The following is a 21,482-nucleotide window of genomic DNA, read 5'->3' on the forward strand; positions in this document are numbered from 1 at the left end:
ATGACCAGCTATAATGTATTAAATGTATATGCTGCCCAATTTCTTTCAATATTGTTTTCAATTTGCTTCCTTACACCTTCTAAAATATTCGCCCAATCTCTTCTCCTTCACTTTTGCCCTATAGTGTTTTGTGGCTGGGCATTGTCTTTTCTGATACATCATCATCAAGTGCCTTCAGTTCTTCTACCAACAATGACAAAGGCACATAGAAAAACCTAAAACCCCTCCCTTTTTTTCTTTGAGGTAAGGAAAAAAGACATTTAGTTTGCTTTTTCTTAAAAATATAAAAGCCTGGTCCAGCTGTTTTGAGAAGTCAAGGCAAGACAGGTCATTGAAAAGCATTGCAAAAAAATCCTTTAGGGGTAATCCAGCTTTGTTCCAAATTCAGTAAACCAGAGCAAAACCAAAAATCTTATTAAATACACAAGAACAGTTCCAATTGATGACTCAATGCCATATGAACAGATAGAATCAAATCTGCTTCTGGAACACTGCAAAGGTGTTGGATGGACACATCCTGAAAGGGAGTGCAGTAAGAGGATCTAACTAGGGTTTTCCAAAATGGAAAGGCAAATACTTGAGATGAAGAAAGGAAAGCACTTGGGATGAACCCATCACTTAGCTCTCAAAGACAGGCATCAAGTCAGGGGTGCTATTCAGCAGGTTCTGACAGGTTCTGGAGAACCTGTAGTGGAAATTTTGAGTAGTTCGGAGAACCGGCAAATACCACCTCTGGCTGGCCCAGAGTGGGGTGGGAATGGAGATATTGCAGTATCCTTCCCCTGCCATGCCCACCAAGCCACACCCACAGAACTGGTAGTAAAAAAATTTGAATTCCATCACTGCATCAAATCATATACCCAGTTTAATCATGATTGTTTCTTTGTTAAGATTAACTCATGTCTTAAACCTGAAAACATTTATTTCAAAGACAGTTAAGTTAAACAGCAGTTAAGCTGCTGCATCTTGCTCAAATCAGATAATTCATCCTGTCCAGATTTTATTCTAGCAGACAATCGTGGCAGGTGCTCTATGAAAGCTAATCGGATAGCTGTAATTGCTATAAATCAGGCACTAAAAGAAGTTCTGAGAACAAGGTTATCGTGTGCTGGAAAAACAACAGTGATTTCTCTAAAAGTCAAAATATGTGAACAGAAGGAAGATCTTGCTGTAATTTTGTAAGATATAGCAATGATTACAACACCAATGGCCAGTGCAGTTTCACCAGATGTTTGTATCATCCAGAAATCTTCAAGCACACAAATCAAGAATTGCAACTGTTTTGGCCTACAGAGAAAAAGGGAAATGGTGTGAATAAATCTTCAAAAAAATAAAGCAGTCTTCTGCTTTGCAATTTGTCACCTAGTGAAGCAATAACAAAATTAGAGCACACAAAAGAAGAAGAAAACCCTCTAAGGTTGACAATATTTTCCTCAGGTTCTGCAGCTTTAGATTTTCCTTCTTGGTCAGAACTATGCCTTCCTTAATGATAACGGGGAAAAATATTGGTTCCACTAACACAGTCTTTCCATCTCTGCAATTCTAGGAGTTTATTCCAGTCATGTTCTGGCTGAAACAAACCCTACAACACTGTTAAAGGAACACAAGATGAAATTAGATGATTGTGTTAGCCTAACCCAGGGGTCTGCAACCTTAAAACACTCAAAGATCCATTTGGACCCATTTCCCACAGAAAAGAAAACACCAGGAGCCACAAAACCCTTCCCGTGCCTGACTATTTCTTGAGCGGCCACAAAACTAGCATATGTAATTGAATTAAACATTCTGTTTTCTTCCGAAAATTTTCTTTTCTTGGATTTATCCATGGTTCTTTTCTTGGATTTATCACATTCCGGCGGGTATTGCACATTGGCGGTTGTGATGCATATTTTGAGTGTTAGGGAGCTGCAGCAGAGGGGTGAAAGAGCCACATGTGGCCTAACCCCTTGCACTAGTTCTGAAAAATAGGAGCCCGCATCAGAAAAGGTCTCCGCTACGGAAGTACTCTAGCAAAAGGAAAGTGTTGGGTGACAGGACAAACTATATTATCTGAAGGCACAGAAATTCTAAACCTGAATAAAGTACAATAATCAATTGGCCAATACTTCTAGTATATTGCATTTATTACCTAAGACAATTCAGGACTTCCTCCTGCCTCTTCAAAAGATTTTATTTATTTTATTTATTTATAATTAAATTTATATACCGCCCTACTCCCAAAGGACTCAGGGCGGGTGAACAGCCAGAAAGTAAAATATACATACTACAAACGTTAAAAATCATTTAAAGTACATTAAATACTTTGGCCAGATTTAAAACACCCCAATTATAAAACCAATTTAAAAACAATTAAAAGGAGGTTAGGCCAGACCAGCCTGCTGGAATAAGAATGTTTTGAGGGCGCGGCAGAAAGTGCGCAGATCCGGGATCCTCCGTATCTCCAGGGAGAGCTCGTTCCAGATGGCAGGTGCCCCTACAGAGAAGGCTCTCCCACAAATTTGATTGTGTAATGAAGGGTTTTTTTAAAAAAACATCCTACTGCAGGTTGTGTACAGAATCTATACCCAACATCTTCCTTGTTTAGCTTTATTTCCTGTAATTTGTATTCCATTTTTTCTCTGTCAACCCACGTAACCTTAGCTCATCTCAAAAAAGCTCCAATCAGCTTAGTAATTGGATAGGACACTATTATGAAATCACATAGTTATAGATTATTTTTAAAAGTCTGGGGGTGTGTGAAAATCCCAGAAAAAGGAAGTTGACAAGCCACTATTCCTATTGTTGCCAAGAAAATTATCTGGACAAGTCCACCAAGTCACCACTCAACTCAAAGGAGTCTTTATCTTTTTTCAAAGAAGCTCACAATGATAGGATTGCCATATTTTATCTTCATATACAATCCTGTGAAGTAGCTTCCATTAAAGATCAAATTGCATATTCTGCTGCATCCACACTGAGGAGGGTTAAGCTTTGCCCTCACTTGCCATTGATGCTAAAATCCTGTTGTAAAGGGGAATGGGACTGCAGTGACAAGAAATGGGTGGGGAAAGTTTACTCCTTCCAAATCAACACAGGTTGGTCCTGATCCATATCAGGTACCATCCACTTCAGTGGTGGAGTTGCCCCCAGTTTGGACTGGTTCTATAGAACCGGTAGTAAAACTGGCGGTAGGCTCCATCCATCGACCCCAACATCATCAGAACGCTTCTGCGCAGAAGAGTGCACGTGTGCATGAGCAAACCGAGCGAATGCACGCAGCCCCATTGTGAACCAGTAGTAAAGGTAAGTAGAATCCACCCCGATCCACTTATAATGATAGAAAAATCTAGGATCTGATGCATGTTACATATATTGTCCAAGCTCCTGTAGGGAGTGGAGTCATGGCCATTGTGCACAAGGGGAAGGGCTTGGTCAGCTATTTGCCAAAGTTATTTTCATAAGGTATAATAAGAACATACCTCCTGTTGGCATCTCCTGAGTGGGAGATCCAAAACTAGGAGAGATTTTTAAAAGTGCTTTAGAATAATCAAGAACATCTATTGCTGAGATGATTTACAGCAGGCCTGTCAAACTGGCGGCCCCTGGGCTGGTTGTGGCCCACGCAGGCCACGCCAATCCTGGCTCCATAAAGGCAAAAAACATCCTGATACGTCATGATACTGCCCGAGATGTGATCGAGTTTGACACCCCTGATTTACAGGTTTCAGAACAAATGTGACTAAATTAATTAGGCCAGAGTCTTTAGAGGGCTAGAAGAACTGAGCCCTAAGGTGGAGAGCAGTATTTGAATTGCATTTGTAAAAAAAAGATGATTAATTCAAACCTATATCATAGTGTCATAGTTTGGCAGTGAGAAATTTCAGGAGAATACACACATGGAACTGGGAAGAATCTTACTTATATCAAAACATCTTCCAGTTTGTCAAAATAATCAAAATCTTTTAGAGGAAGAGGGAAGTTAATGTGCACTTCGGTTGGTACAAAGCTTAGAAAAATAACCCTTGGAATCCCATGACATAATTTAAAAATATTTTGATTTTGGCTCTTCTGTGATGGGTTCCCAGATCATTAGAAGTAACCTTTCAGCAAAGTCTTGAGTTATCTTCTGCATTTTATCTGACTTACGTATTCTTACTTTGTCTAGTCGAGATGGTTCACAAATTCCAAAGTTCTGAAACTGGTCTCAGTATGTCATTCAACATACTTTCAATCCAATAAAAAAAATTACTGCATGAGGATTTGAGACTATTGTCTGCCAATAAAACTGTTTGGGCTCAAGCAAATAATGAACAAATTTACCTGAAGAATACTAAGTATATCATGAAGTTATTTTGATGGAGTGGAGAGTGGCTCCACTTTTCCCATATACGGTGCTCGCTTCACAGCAACAGGCTGACATTCCTGCAATGATATATTTAATTTTTAAAAAATCTTTTTTTCTTTTCTTAACGATGAAGTGAAAAATAAAGAAATAGAATACCTAATAGTCTTGATGCTTTGCAAACCAGGCCTAGATGTTAAAAAAGAAGAAGGAAACTGACAAAACTTTTGTCAATTTTAGTTATCTGGATGGATTTCTAGTATCTCTTCTCCTTCCCCCTTACCTCCACCCCACTCCCCTCAAATTCTAGCTCTGGGGTGTTTTTAGCACCATATCAATAAGTTGAGATAAATCAAGTCCTGGTTTCCTCTAAGAAGGCTGATATCATACACAGAATTCTGAAGTTGTTTTCATAAAATCATAGAAGTCGAAGAAACCATTTAGATTTATAATCCAACTCCCTGCTCTATGCAGACATCCAAAATTAAAATATCCCCAAGAGATGGCAGTCTAGCCTTTGTTTGAAAAATTAATGAAAAGCAGTCCAACGTTTCTCCAGTTAATTGGTTCCATTGTCATTATGCTCTTACTGTCACAGATGCCTCATGTGCATGAATTGGCAGCATTAACTGCATATATAGAATTACTCTAACAAAATCTCTTAGCTGAAAATTAAAAAAAAAAACATTGGAATAGTAAAAGTTATAATTAGTGCAGAATCCACTAGAACATTCTGATGGATCCAACTGCTGCTTAGAGACCTCCAAACATTTTATAACAAGATATAACTTATCTTTAGGTTAACTTCATCTATATCTTCTATAGCAGAGATTTTCAAACTTGGCAACTTTACGATTTGTGGACTTCAACTCCCAGAATTCCCCAGACAGGAATTCTAGGACTTGAAGTTCACAAGTCTTAAAGTTGCCAAGTTTGGAGACCTCTACTCTATAGAGAGAACCTTCAGATATATGATTAGGGAACCTTCAGATCAGGGGTGAAATTCAGCAGGTTCTGACAGGTTCTGGAGAACCGGTAGTGGAAATTTTGAGCAGTTCGGAGAACCAGTAGTGAAAATTTTGAGTAGTTTGGAGAACTGGTAGTGGAAATTTTGAGTAGTTTGGAAAACCAGCAAATACCACCTCTGGCTGGCCCCAGAGTGGGGTGGGAATGGAGATTTTGCAGTATCCTTCCCCTGCCACGCCCACCAAGCCATACTACACCCACCAAGCCATGCCCACAGAACTGGTAGTAAAAAAAATTGGATTTTTTTATCCAAAAAAAATAAATAAATTAGATTTTCACCACTGCTTCAGATATATGATTCCTGTTGTGGCCCCGCCCTCTGAGCCTGTCCCATTGGAGGAAGAAAGCTCTGAGCATGAGGAAGAGGAGTCAGCCAGGCCTCCTTCTCCAGGCCCCTCCCCTCTGGCACTGTCTCAGGAGCCGGCCGAGGGAGAGGATATTAGCCGGGAGACAGGTATCTCGGATGAGAGTGAGGGAGAGACGTCATTCCTGGATGCACGCCTCCGAAGGCGTGATAAACGATTGCAGCAGCTCAGGAGGCATGCTAGGGATTAGAACTGAGTCACTGGACCACACCCCAGAGACTATATAATAGAGGGTGGTGGCCAGTGATCCCTGTGACGAACAAAAATAAACCTTGGATAGTCACTAAAGCCTCGTCCGAAACTGCTGAGAGGAATATTATTTCTGTTGGACTCTTGCACGCTGAGTATATTATCTTTCTGTCTCTGTGGAAATAAAAGCACTTGGCAGACGGTGTGTATATCGCTGCCAAGTTGGAGATAAAGACCTGAGCGCTTCCTTAACCCTCGGCTGGCTGTGTTTGTGTGTGTGTGTGTGTGGACGGGGACAGATCAATTCCAAACCATAAGAACTATGAGCTCAATTAAAAGACTTAGCAAAATTTGCAATGGTTTGATTGTCTATTTTTGTCAAAGGAAAGAAAAGAGAACATTCTGCAACCTCTAACCTATTTCATGAAACATACAAAACCTCAAATATTTGTTTAATCAAGAAAAGATGCAATATACTGTATAAATACAGACCTGATCCCGTTGCCAGATTCGTTTGTAAACATATTCTGGGAAAGGGTCACAAGGAACGTATCTCCCCTCTCCTGCTTTGATATGAAAAGTTCCACTTTGAAAAGCCACTTTGCCTCGTAAAATTGTCACAAGGGGAACTCCATGGCAGAGCATTCCTTCAAATATATTAAAATCATTGGCCTGGTGATGAGTCTTTGCTGAAATGGTCCTGCATTTGAAAGAAGAACAAGTGATACCAGCTCTTATTTTGGGTCTTCTATTTTAATTCAGAATTTAAACTTCCTGAGAACTTTTCAAAGCTCAAAACAAACAAGCAAACAAACAAACAAAAACGGAGCAATCTCAAAAACATTCCTTTGGAAATTCCACTGAAGCAGAGAGAATTATAAGTAAGTTACAGTTTTCAGACACAATCAATATTGATATTTATTATATGATTTTTATGTTTTTAATTGTACAGCTCCCAGAGTCAATCTGTGAGTGAGATAGGCAGTCTCTAAATTTGATATATTAATAAAAATAATTCAGAAATATTTTCCTACGATGGGGAAATCTCTTCCCATTAATTCTCCCATTAATTCCCATAATGTTCTTTCTTTCTGCGCCAACTCAGAAAGCTCAAACTGCCCAAGGAGCTGCTGATACAGTTCTACAGAGGAATTATTGAGTCTGTCATCTGCACCTCTATAACTGTCTGATGTGGTTCTGCAATCCAACAAGACAGACATAGACTTCAGAGGATAATTAGAACTGCAGAAAAAACAATTACTACCAACCTGATTTCCATTGAGGACCTGTATACTGCACGAGTCAAAAAGAGGGCTGTGAAAATATTTACAGACCCTCGCATCCTGGACATAAACTGTTTCAACTCCTACCCTCAAAACAATGCTATAGAGCACTGCACACCAGAACTACTAGACACAAGAACAGTTTTTTCCCGAACGCCATCACTCTGCTAAACAAATAATTCCCTCAACACTGTCAAACTAGTTATTAAGTCTACATTACTATTAATCTTCTCATTGTTCCTATCACCCATCTCCTCCCACTTATGACTGTATAACTGTAACCTTATTGCTGGTATCCTTACGATTTATATTGACTGTTTCCTAATATGATTTGATTGCTTATTTGTACCCTATGACTATCATTAAGGGTTGTATCTTATGAATCTTGACGAATGTATCTTTTCTTTTTGTGTACACTGAGAGTGTATACACCAAGACAAATTCCTTGTGTGTCCAATCACACTTGGCCAATAAAGGATTCTATTCTATTCTATTCTATTTTGGAACTGTACCGCATGTCCTATGAACACTGAAGGGGCTTCTGTAGAAGAAACTTTCATGCCGTCCTTTTTGAGTATCACAGTTTGAAAGGAAAGAAACACTGAAATAGTAATATGGTTCATTGAATCACTGAAAACATTCAAATGGAAAAGCTTCAACACACTCAGAAAGAGTCTGAAAAATGGCTAAGGAACTGTTTGTCTGGAGCTCCTTAAATCAATGTTGGTGGAACTAAGTAAGAGTTATGAAAGCTGATAGGGAGAATAACTCAAAGATACAGGGAAAGCACACTGATTGAACAACTACCAATAAATTACTCAACATAGAATAATACAGAGAGTGAATGAGAAGGTATTCAAAGGATACGGGAGTGCAAATGGATTTGTTTCCTATAACTCCTATTGCAAACATCACTTGAAAATCAAGTTCAGCTTTGTATTTTCCCTTCAAATATTTTTTACTTCAGGTTTATCTCATAGAATTCCATAAGACATTTTGAAAATGCTTTCTAGCTGTTTTCATGGGATCTTTAATTCAGTGCATGCTTATGGATTGGTTTCAACCTAAATTATGTTGTGACTGAGGCATGCAAAACATTCATCATGTGGCCCGGCTTGTTTGATCATTCTGAACATATTTTGAGCTAGAATTACTTCCTTAATGGTTGAAACAACCATCTCAAACTTAGAAAACTTCCCCTAAAATAAGACATCCCCTGATAATAAGCCCAATCGGGCTTTTGAGTGCATGTGCTAAAATAAGCCCCTCCCCCTGAAAATAAGCCTTCCCCGAAATGAAAATATTTAAACGCATGTGCAGCCATTTCCTCTGGTTAGGGTTAGGGAGACAGAGCTGGAAATCAGGTAAGGCAGCAAGAGGAGCCCCATCTTGCTCCACACGCCCCAAAGTAATAAGACATCCCTGAAAATAAGGCCAAGCACTTATTTTGGGGTTCAAAAAAATATAAGACAGAGTCTTATTTTCGGGGAAACACTGTATTTTTTGCTTATCTGTGCTCGTGGTGGAAAGTTGCCTTGATATCTTAGAAAAAGGACCATAAAATGCAATTTGTGTTCATATTAACACATAGCTAAAATCAACAAATATTAAATGTGGCATAAATCCATGATCCCACAGTACACAGTTGAAAAATATTGAAGTGCTACTATAAATAAATCAGTGAAATAGAAACTCATCTAGGACAATACCAGGTGCTCTAACTTACCCATGTCCTTCAAGTTAGGTAAAGAAAGGTTTTGAGATAAAATCATAGCATTGGAAAGAATAATTAAGGTCACTGGTCCAACTCTCTGCTCATTGCAGGATAAAAACATCCTGAACAGATGGATGCCTAATCTCCACTTCATAGTTAGCATCTTTGCAACAAACCGGACAGGTATATTGATATATAAGGGATTGTCCATAGGGGTAATAATCTACAGGTGTATCATTTTTTTCTCATGACACCTATTCTAATTTATCCTCAATGGTGTCGTCCCTCACAAATCTGCACCCTCACTGCTTCAAATACAAATTTTTCATACAAATACAACTTCCTAACCCTGTTGAGTACAATATAATTCAAAGTGGTATTCTCGGTTTCACGAAGGAACAATGCTTTACATAAGAAGGGAAAATCCAGGTTAGGAATTTTAGAGGAACTGAGACACAACCAGCACAGATGACTCAGGGCATGATCAGCTTGTTCAATGAAGTAGAAAGAGCAAACTTCCCAAGATGAGGGTAGGGGACATACAGTATCCCCAAAATGAGGGTGAGGAATAAACATTGTCTCCAAGATCTTTACTTCTCACAAAGGATATTGGTAACCAGGAAAAGCTTGGTTTCTTTCTTTTCTTTAACTATATCAAACATGCAGGAATAAAAAAAAATACTTGCTTGAACCTGCCCATATTTGCAGACAAAAAAAATGGACAAAGCCCAAAGCCAGAAACCATGGATTATGCAAATACCTGGCTTTCTAACATCTACTACTTATTCTTTCATAGTTGCCAGTTATGCTTCATCTCATTCTAGAAATACAGCAGATGTCAGCCATTTAGGAAGGCCTCGAAAGCTTGGTTGTTCCCTCAGGCATTATTGCTAGGACACTAGAGAAATGTGTCCCTTGTACGTCAACTGTGTCTTTTGCAGTTGCTTCTATTTTTTGTTGTATTGAAAATTTGCTTTTGTTGTTTGCCACCGAGAGTTGCACTTTTACCCTGTTTCCCTGAAAATAAGACCTCTCCGGATAATAAGCCCATTCGGGCTTTTGAGTGCACACGCTAAAATAAGCCCTCCCTGAAAATAAGCCCCTCCAAATATTTAAACACATGCACAGCCGGTCCCTAGCATTTCCTCTTGTTAGGGTTAGGGAGACAGAGCTGGAAATCAGGTAACATGGCAAGAGGAGCCCCGTCTTGCTTCACGCACCCCAAAATAAGACATCCCCAAAAATAAGGCCAAGCGCTTATTTTGGGGTTCAAAAAAATATAAGACTGGGTCTTATTTTTGGGGAAATACGATATTAGTCAGGGTGCATATATAAATCTTTAAAATAAATTTAATAAATAAATGTACCTTCAAATCAGATATTGCATTTTGGCAAACTACCACTACCCAGAATTATACAAGTAGTCCTCAATGTAGAACTGATGGCTTACTATCCATTCAAAGTTACAACAGAACTCCCCACCCCCCAAAAAACTGGTATTTACAACCTGGTTCCAAAATTCTGACAGCCAGCTCCCCCTGCAGTCATGTGACTGCATTTTGGGCACTTGGCAAGCAACCCTAATTTAGGGCTGTTTGCAGAGTCCCATGGTGCCATGACTGCAATTTACAACATTTTTGCTGCCAGTTTCTGGCAAAAATGCTCTGTAGCAAACATTTCGCTTAATGACCACAGCTTGGCTTAATGAGTGCCGCATTTGCTTTACAACTGCCATGTTTGCTTAATAACCACCACAAAAAAAAATGGTTATAAGCAGTGGTGGGATTCAAGTAATTTAACAACCGGTTCTCTGCCCTAATGATTTCTTTCAACAACCAGTTTGCCAAATTGCTCAGCAAATTAACAACCAGTTCTTCCGAAGTGGTGCGAACTGGCTGAATCCCACCACTGGTTATAAGATGGCGTCAGTCACAGGATGACCTGCTTAACCACTGTCACAATTTATGACTGTAATAGCAAGCTCAATTAGAGCCATAAGTTGAGAACAATCTGTAGATTCTACTGCCCAAGATTTCCCTGCTGTAATGAGATGCAGGGTATATTTAAAATTATAGCAATACAGTGCATTCTTTCCGAATTAACATCTCTGTCTATAAATTAACTCTGAAAGTTTTACACCACTCTGTGTTCTCTTTCCTTTGGTGATACCTTCCCCCCTTCAAACGATAATGCAGAAGTAGAAACACTTTTTATAGGAGATGATCCTAATTTCACAAACAATCAGCATTCAGGGTCAGAGTCATCTCTTGGAACACCACTTATAGACTCCTTCAGGCCTAAAGAGGTAAAAGAACATGAACAGTCTTCTCTTATATCCATCAAAGCTGACAGCGGTTCCAAGCCAGCTCAATAAAATGAAGCAAAACAAAACAAATAAAAAATGCAGTAGTTCGAAAATGCAATTTCCCTGAGCAAAACTAATTTACTCTCAGCACCACGAACTTGCCCAGATCAAACAGGGTGCTTCGAAGGCAGGCTGAAGGTCACAGTAATATTAACTTTACAAACTGTTACTAGAATCCTAAGGTTTCCAATCGGGAACCAGAGACAAAATGCAGGAACAGAAACTTGACACAAAACAGAAAATTCAGGGCTTGTTGGGGCAGCAGGTGAAGTCAGACACACCTCTCCAATTCACTGAAATGATAACTTTTATATGCCAAATACAGACCTGTTATTTGGCTGAAGATCAGGGATTCTATTAGCCCAGTTCAGAAAAGCAGAAGTTGCATTAGTCTTGCCATACTTAACCATCTTACCAAACTACCACCTATTTAATGCTGCACCTTCTATCTTGCAGATTTTAATCATATCCTCCAGAGAGACCCTTGAGGTTCTGTTTTAAACTCATTCACGCTCTGTAAGATATTTAGCAGCAGACTAAATAGCCACAACCTTTAGGCATGACATACCTTCTCTATCCAGCAAACCCACATTCCCAGAACACAAATTTATGCAACATTTTCCTTTTGAATGTCTATAACAGAGCCTGGAATTACAGTCATAAGTTATAGCCAAAGCATGTAGACTTACAGAGCATTTAGCCCCATAGCACTTTACAGCACTCTCTGGACAGTTTATAATATAAGTATTATTTGCATATTGCCCCCAATCTGGCTTCTCTTTTTACCGACCTCAGATGGATGAAAGGCTAAGTTAACCTAGGCTGTGGGTAAAGTTTGCCTGCAATACTGCATTCTAACCACTGTGCCACCAGAGCATAATACCACTATGCATCACTATGTGATTGCATCTGATTTTACATCCTGTTTTGTTTGGTTCATTAAATTAATGCCATGACATTAAGTAAATGTGATATTCACAAAGCAAACCCATTTTAGCCAATGGGTGCTTTTTACGGGAAACTGGAAGTAAATACCAGTTTGGGGCAAAAAACATAATAAATGACCACAGGATGCTGCAAATGGCCATAAATGTGGGCTGTTTGCCAACTGCTCAAAATGGGATTATGTGGCCGCAATGTGGGAGGGCAGCTGTTGTAACTTTGAAACCAGATTGTAAGTAGCACTGGGGAAGTTTGTCATAGCTTCAAACAGTTGCTAAACGGCCAGTCATAAGTGAAGGACTACCTGTAATAAATCAGGAACATCTTCAGGATGAATAAAAAAGGCAAGATGGTGGACATGTACAAATATAGGATGTAACTGAAGACAAATGCCAAACAATTATTTTAATTTATCCAGGTTATAAATTTATAACAGTAAATTAAAAATAAATAAAATACATCCAGTGTTGTTCTATGTATAACACTGAAGTGTATCTATCTGCTGTGAATGAGAGCATTTGGTATTCAGCATATATTTGGTATGACTTTTATGATGGACATCCTTTCATAACAGCCTTTTGTTATTTTTCATCCACTTTTACACTTATCATTAAAATAGATTTCCAGCAAGCACTAAAGTTCAAGCCAAAATAATACCTTAACACCCTCATGCTTTTTATTATTATAAATTATTTTTAAAAAGTTAAAGGGCAAGTTCATCATATTAAGCATGTCATTTTTGTTTTATGCTGTCACAGAAGAAAAACAATGATGATTAAAAAGAAGCTAGCCTGGAAAGTAGGCTATTCAGAACTAAAAGTTAATAAAAGAAATTCATAAAATATTGTATGTTGATAGGGTCCACTAAGCAATTTATGTTAAATTGTAACAGCAGGAAAATGCTTTGCCATTGTCTTGCAATCCCAGAACTCTCTAATGCTGTGATTTAAAACTAAGTAATAATAATAACCAAGCCCAAGCAAAATTAATTTTTGACTGCAGATAAAATTGGCCTGATCTGTCACCTGCTATCTGGTACATGATCTCAAAATCCAGTTCTTCAAAAAAAAAAAAAAGTAAAGAAAATAGGGAAAAACAAGTCTTGTAGGATCCAATCTGGGTCAGTCACTGAGACCAGAAGTTTAGCCTTCTGAGCTGGTCTTGATGACTGGCCCAGATTGGATCCTGCAACATTAGTACACTGAGAGTGTATGCACCAAGACAAATTCCTTGTGTGTCCAATCACACTTGGCCAATAAAGAATTCTATTCTATCTATTCTATTCTTCTCCCAGATGAAGCTCTACAGATGCCCTAGACCTCATTCCTAGTGTTTATGCTTGCTGTAAATATGGAATTAGACTGCCTAATCTTGAAGGTGCCAAGTTGAAGGAGGCTGGGACATTATGACTATGAAATTCATCCAGGCTGTTTGCTGTTGTCACAACAGTGAATAATGCTAGAATTTAAGGAGGAAAGTATAATTATCTGCTATATCCTCAGGGAAGAGAACACTGCCATTTTAAATTTATGGTTTCAGAAAAGATATAAAATGAGTTGGAAAAACAAATAAACCTTGAGTGCATTGTTGAAAAGTTGGGAGGATTAAACTACTTTGACTTACAAGTTGATTCTGGAAAACAAAACAGGATTTATAGATTTATTTACAGTATGCCCAGATAAATTGATAAGGCATTACGTTAGCCCTCTTCAATCTGGTGTCCTCCTGTTGTATTGAGTCAATGATTCCCAGACTGTCTTAGTATAGCCTTTGTGTCCTAAGTCCTTTTAATGCAGAACTGAGGCCATGCCTCAGTCTTTCTCAACCTACTGTACTCAGAATGGCTTCCAAAACTCCCTAACCAGTATGACTGGGGAATTCCAGAATTTTCAACTGCAATACAGATAGGTTGCATCAGGTTGAGAAAGGATTATATTCTTTTATGGTTTCGAGAAACATTTCCCCCTAGGTTTGATATTTGGGATCTGTTGCCTGGAATTGGCAGAGATTAAAGACAGGATCTTGTATACAAATCAAGCGCACACCATTTTCTTTGAATGTCTGGATTATTGCTCAAAGATGCAAAACGGGTCTGTCAATAGCGTGTAGTTTCACTTGGTACGTGTTTTGTCATCCCTCACCTGATGTCCTCCAGATATACTGGATTTCAACTATCATAATCCCCAACAATATAAATGGAATGCAACAGACTACAGCCATTATTTAATTTAGTGTAATTTATTCAATTTCTGTACCTGCCCATCTCAATCAAATTAAAAATATATAATACAATTACAATTAAAAATATATAATACAATAAAAGCAATAAAAACATTTTAAAACAGTAAAACAATAAAAAAACTAAATGAAATATTTACCCCAAATAAAGAAATATTTATTTCATTTATTAATCAATTATATATCAGTTCAACTCAGCTCCATACAGTTGCCCTGACTCTACCCCAAATTAAGAGATTACAGGGTCATAAAAAGGGAGTTTTATATAAGGGAATTGCTATTTTTCTGTCTGATTAGCAGTTCAGACAGATTTCTTTTAAAAAAAAAAGTTCCTACTAGACCAATGGTTCCCAACGTGGGGCTCAAGCCCCACAGGGGTGCAATTTGATTTTTAATGGGAGCAATTAGAACCTTGTTTAAACCAAGTTAATTTATTTATTTATTTATTTATTACGATTTATATGCCGCCTTTCTCCCTAGGGACTCAAGGCGGCTTACAAAATGACAACTTCAATACAAATCACAATACAATACCAAATTAAAATCAGTAACCCAATTAAAAAACAATTTAAAATTATACCAGTGTACCCCCAAACGGATCAGTTTAATTGGCGGAAGAGCCACGTCTTCAGCTCGCGACGGAAGGAAAGAAGGTTGGGGCCTTTTAGGCTTTCTCCTCGTGAGTAGAGTTGAGTAAAGTAAGAATCATATGTCACGGGGGAGGGGGGGCATCAGGATTTTAGAGATGCTTAGGTGGGGCATGGCCAAAAAAAGGTTGGGAACCACTGTACTAGACATAGTCCTCTGCACAGATGCGCTGAGCCTAGGACCAACTATCTTGCAAATAGTTCAAATCAAATGTCTTCTGTTCACCAGAATTTATTTCTTAAAAATTATTCTTCCTTTACCCAGAGATATGATGGACAAATGGATAGGTCAGATCTTACCTTGTAGCTTTGGGGTCCCAAATGACAATGTCAGCATCAGAACCCACAGCTATTCTTCCCTTCTTTGGGTATATGTTAAAGATTTTAGCTGCATTCGTGCTAGTAACGGCTACAAATCTGTTTTCATCCATTTTGCCACTATGCTGTAAAACAGTGTGGGTGGATTCTTATTAAAAACATATGAAGAAGGCAAAATATTCATAAGCTTAGTGCAGGCGAACCCCATTTTATCGTTGGATATGAGATGGGGGGCAAATAAATGTTATACAGGTAGTCCTCGAGTTACAACCACAACTGAGCCCAAAATTTCTGTTGCTAAGTGAGAATTTGTTAAGTGAGTTTTGCTCCATTTTACGACCTTTCTTGCCACAGTTAAGTGAATCAGGCTTCCCCATTGACTTTGCTTGTCAGAAGGTCACAAAAGGGATCACATGATCCTGGAACACTGCAACTGTCATAAATATGAGTCAGTTGCCAAGCATCTGAATTTTGACCACATAACCATGCAGATGCTACATTGGTAGTAAGTGTGAAAAAAGGTCATAAGTCCCTTTTTCCAGTGCCATTGTAACTTCAAGTGGTCACTAAATGAATTGTTGTAAGTTAAGGACTCCCTGTATATAAATAATAAATAATAAACTTTCCGATCTGGAGAAAATAATTCCTATATAACAAAGGTACTGTACCAGCAGATGTGTTATTCAGCAGGTTCAGACCAGTTCACCCGAACCGGTAGCAGAAATTATGAGTGGGCCCACCCAACTGCCCTGGTTCTATGCCATCCTATTTGGCACATTTTTGAGGCCGGGTGCATGCGCGGAAGGCACGTGCCCCGTCCACATGTGCATGCGCGTTCACATTTGCGAACCGGTAGGGAAAATAAATGAATACCACTTCTGTGTACCAGGACTTTCACAGTGGGGTGGGTGTCACAAAAAAAAGTAAAGATGGCAGACATAACCAAGCAATCAGGACCCCACTCATTTTTATATACATTTGTGTATTTGTGGCTGCCATTTTGAAATTTTTAATACCACCCTTGCGTGGATCATCTGGTCCTAGACAGAATATTTCAAGACATAAAATTTCAACTCCCAACAGCTAATCAAAAACATAGCACCAAGGTAATAATTTTCTGAAGAGAAACTCGTAGTTTGGAAACAGGTCCAAATTTATAACCTGGATAAATTAAAATAATTGTTTGGTATTTGGCTTCAGGGAAATTAAACAGGCTAATACCGTACATGAAACGACTACACATTCTTAAAATTCATACAGCTTATCACTATAATAACTCTGAAGAAGGAGCCCAATAAATAAATAAAACCAAAAAAAGGAGAAAATATAGAGAAAGGAAGTGCAGCAATCAGCAAAACTGAATATGTATATTATGGATAAAATTCCTATCTAAACAGAAAGCTGGCCTAAATGAATTGCTAAGGTTCTAAATTTGATGGATATTAATATAAATTGCTTCAATAATTTTGCGTGTGCTGTCAAGAAAGCTCTCAGAGGTCGCCATTTGTTAAAAGGTGGAACAGGTGCAAATCAAGTACTAGATTATTTGCAAATGTAGCAATCCTATGCATATTTAAAGTAAACAACTCATATAGGAACTCATTTCCAAGCTGGTAAAAACGTTTTTACTCTTCTGCTACGGAACTGATTTGGTTCCTTAGAATTATTAACTATTTTTGAAGAATAACTTTCTGTAGTACAAATGAGATATTCCCTTTTGCTGCAAAGAAAGATGTTAATGGGACAAGAGTAAAGACATCAAATAAATGAATCCTTTATAACCCCCATAGAGGTCCCAATCCAGAGTGAGTTCCTATGCCTATTTTAGAAATCTTCTTCATGTCTTTGTATACCTATACCTGAGTAGCCTTAGTAGACAATGATCTAATTCAGTGATGGTTAACCTTTTTGGAGCCAAGTGGCCAAAGTGCGCGCAAATACACGCATGTGTGCCCCAATCCCCAAAATGCAATGCAAGCATCCCTATGCATGCACCCCATGCATGTGTCTATGTTCCCATGCATGCGCCCCTGCGCATGCGCCCAGCCCCCTGACCCCCATTTTGGCTTCCAGGTTGGTGCAGGAGGCTTTTAAGGCCCAAAACGGAACACGGGGGGGGGCTCACAATCTCTGCAGTTTCTCTCCCCCCCACGACCCAAGGCTTTCTCCATCATTCTTGCTTCCCGTGCCTTCTCCAATCTGCATAGTTTCTCTCCCCCCCCCCAGCGCACCCAGGCTTTCTCCTCCATTTCTGCCACGGAGAGGTACCTGCAGAGGGTGGAACCTGCGGAGATCGGGGAAAGCACGGGAGCAGAAATAGAGGAGAAAGCCTGGGCGTGTGGGGGAGAAACTGCGCAGATCGGGAAAGGCATGGGTAACAGGAATGCAGGAGAAAGGTAGGGCGCTCTGGGGGGGAAACTGCGGAGATTGGTGAAGGCCCCACCCTGCGCGGCAGAGACCTGAAGACCAGCTGGCTGGCGGGAGGTGTGCATGCATGTGTGGTGGAGCTGGGCTAGGGTGACAGCTGTTGTGTCCACAGAGAGGGCTCTGTGTACCACTTGTGGCACGCATGCCATAGATTCACCATCATGGATCTAGTTATTTAGAATATTTTATCCTTCTTGTTTTCTTAAAAGGTATTCAGAGTGACTTAGCTTGATCTAGCTAGATATTAAGGATTAAGGATGGACATATGATAGAAATATACTCAAGCATCTAAGACAAACATTTATATTAACCCCAGATCCTTGAATTTAAGTAAAATTCACTCCCCCGCCCCCACAACAACAGGGCTCAAATAAAGTTCTAATGTTCTTTCCAGGCAGCTAATTCTACAATTTACCTGCCATAGTCTGGATCATTTCCAGATGCTATCCAGTATCAAGAGCAACCCAGAGCAATTTATATAGTCAAATCAGAAATATTACTAAAATAAGTACAGTAACAAGACTTTTATCTTCCAGGAAAGAGAAATCAATGATAATATATCTATTCAAGCCATACCTTTGAAAGAATTTAGTTTAAATCAGAAAGCTAGAGAAAGGAACAACCATTTTTGAGAGTGCATGCATTATTGTGCACGCTTTAGATTTAAAGGGAAAAATATTTTAGTGCACACAGAGGATGCTCATGAAGCACCTTTCTGCATCTCAGGTTAAGTATGTCTTTTGCTGGGGCTTCACTGGTAGCTGAAATGGCGAGCATGCAATTCTAGGGAAAGATGTAGCTGCTTTAATGAGAACTCTAGTCAAATCAGAAATATTACTAAAATAAGTACAGTAACAAGACTTTTATCTTCCAGGAAAGAGAAATCAATGATAATATATCTATTCAAGCCATACCTTTGAAAGAATTTAGTTTAAATCAGAAAGCTAGAGAAAGGAACAACCATTATTGAGAGTGCATGCATTATTGTGCACGCTTTAGATTTAAAGGGAAAAATATTTTAGCGCACACAGAGGATGCTCATGAAGCACCTTTCTACATCTCAGGTTAAGTATGTCTTTTGCTGTGGCTTCACTGGTAGCTGAAATGGCAAGCATGCAATTCTAGGGAAAGATGTAGCTGCTTTAATGAGAACTCTTTGTTCTTTGTTTTCAGCATTGTATTAGAACTGTGATGGCGAACCTATGACATGTGTGCCAGAGGTGGCACGCACACCCCTCTCTGTGGACATGTAGGCCGTCGCCAGCTGCTCTTCTGGTTTTGTGGCGTGCACATTCGCACCAGCTAGCTGGTCTTCACAGGTTTGAAAATGGCCAAAAAACAGACAGTTTTTCGGGGGGGTTATCCAGGCTGTTTTCTGGGACATTTTCTGGGCCATTTTCAGGTTGTTTTTCAGCCGTTTTTGGGCCGTTTTTCAGGGCAAAAATGGCCCAGAAAAAGGCCTGAACAATGACCTGAAAACGATTAAAAAACAGGCATGCGCGCGCTAGCCAGCTGGTCTTTGGGTTTCCGGTGCTCTGGCATGTGCAAAGACCATCTGGCCAGCGTGTATGCATGTGCCGGAAACCCGAAGACCAGCTGGACAGCGCGCGCATGCGCACCAGCCAGCTGATCTTCGGGTTTCTGGCACTCTGGCATGTGCACATGCACACACATTTCAGTTTGGGCACTCGGTGACGAAAAGGTTCACCATCACTGTATTAGAGAATGAATTGAAATCCTACTTACCACTCCTTTTTCCCAGATCACAGACATCCTGTCTTCCACTCCATTCACTCCATTTGGGATCTTTGTGAAGTTATTTTTTCCTATAGCCTTCTGGCAGATATCGTATGTACAGTTATCTGTTCCCGTCACAGTCAAGTCACCACTTAAAGAAAATAACGTAAAAGAAATACTACTATTGAAGTGGCATAAAGGACAAGGTTATTTTATATGCCCCAACCAACCTTCCATTTCAGAATTATACATCCTACTTGCTTCATTATTTAAATCTTAAAAAACATTAAAGTAAGAAAGAAATTTGCTGAAAAATGGTAAGAAAAAAAAAGAAGAATCACCTGTAAAGAAATCACATCACCTTCAGGTAAAACCAATAAAACCCTGGTGAATGCTGACATTTGTGACAATAATAGCTTGTATTCGACCATAACTCCAAATTAGATGGAACAATGTCATAAGAGCAATGAAAATAAAGCTGTGCTAGAACAAGGCAAATGTTCTGTTCAACCACATCAGGAAGCTCCTAAGATCTTGATAGCCCTCATTTATTGCTTCCCAAAGATGATATTGCTCCCTAGTGATACTAGGATCATTATTCTATTGTAGATTCTGGAAGTACAGGTAGTCCTTAACTTACAGCAGTTCATTTAGTGTTCAAAGTTACAATGGCACTGAAAAAACACTTATGACCGTTTTTACACTTACGACCAGGGGTGCTATTCAGCAGGTTCTGACAGGTTCTGGAGAACCGGTAGCGGAAATTTTGAGTAGTTCAGACAACCGGCAAATACCACCTCTGGCTGGTTCCAGAGTGGGGTGGGAATGGAGATTTTGCAATATCCTTCCCCCAGGAGTGGGGAGGGAATGGGGATTTTGCAGTATCTTTCCCCTGCCACGCCCACCAAGCCACATCCACATAATTGGTAGTAAAAAAAATTGAATTCCACCACTGCTTACGACCATTGCAGCATCCCTATGGTCAGGTGATCAAAATTCAGACACTTGGCAAGTGAGTCGTATTTATGATGATTGCAGTGTGCCGGGATCATGTGATCATTTTTTGTGACTTTTTGGCAAGCAAAGTCAGATTTACTTTACAACAGTGTTACTAACTTGATGACTGCAGTGATTCACTTAACAACTGTGGCAAGAAAAGTCATCAAATGGGGCAAAACTCACTGAACTGTCTCACTTAGCAACATAAATTTGGGGTTCAGTTGGGGTCGTGAGTCGAGGACTACCTGTACTATTTTGGTGGGTTGAGGCTTAGATTCCTTTCATTAACCAATGAAAGGAAACCTGGAATGCTGCAGTATAAAGAGTATTAGTGCTTTGGAGCCACATAATCCTTTCAGGAAATAGAAATGGTAGGTGGCTGCAGTCCAATGCTTTCTTTGGAAGCCTTCCAAATATTTGGAAATTGACCAAGACAAGCTGGACAAATTAGGAGGATAGTGGAGTTGGGCTAAAAGAGGAGAGAAGGATGAAGAAAGCAACCTATTGAAATTGGCTCCTAGTAAACAGAGACTTATTACAATATGGCCATCAAGAGGGCAATAGCTCACCAAGGGGCTGATGTTGAAAAGCTAAGTAGGGTTAGACCTGGTTATTATCTGCCTGGAATGCCACAAAGAAATACCTGAATTGAGGTTAGATGGGAAGTTGAAAAACATCTCAGGATATAGCAGTGGCAAATCATTTGTATAGCTTTGCTAAGTAAACAATACGGATGTGTCTCTAAGGTCAAGCTTGACTCAAAGGACCCTTTCATTTTTATCTTTGGGATGGGAGAAGCTTCCCTTCCAAAATCAGCTATTTTCTGAGAGGGTCTATGATACCCTCTCAAAATAAGCTGCGTGATTTCTGTTCAATATTTAGCTGTTTCCAAGCAAACTGGGAATACCATA

General features: G+C 39.3%; 1 protein-coding gene across 1 annotated transcript in view; it reads right to left on the minus strand.

Moving 5' to 3' along the window:
• Nucleotides 1–847: 847 nt before the first annotated feature.
• Nucleotides 848–21,482, minus strand: part of DPYS (dihydropyrimidinase) — a 39,046-nt gene continuing 18,411 nt past the window's right edge. Inside the window, exons 6-10 of the mRNA XM_034422173.3 lie at nt 19,582–19,723; nt 15,391–15,533; nt 6,394–6,601; nt 4,300–4,401; nt 848–1,287 (exon numbers count right to left, since the gene is read on the minus strand). Coding sequence (XP_034278064.2) covers nt 4,327–4,401; nt 6,394–6,601; nt 15,391–15,533; nt 19,582–19,723 — 568 coding nt within the window. The 3' untranslated portion in view covers nt 848–1,287; nt 4,300–4,326. The remainder of the gene's footprint in view (nt 1,288–4,299; nt 4,402–6,393; nt 6,602–15,390; nt 15,534–19,581; nt 19,724–21,482) is intronic.

Source organism: Pantherophis guttatus, chromosome 3 (genome assembly GCF_059756535.1).
Source record: "Pantherophis guttatus breed Tessera chromosome 3, ASM5975653v1, whole genome shotgun sequence".
Lineage (NCBI taxonomy): Eukaryota > Metazoa > Chordata > Lepidosauria > Squamata > Colubridae > Pantherophis > Pantherophis guttatus.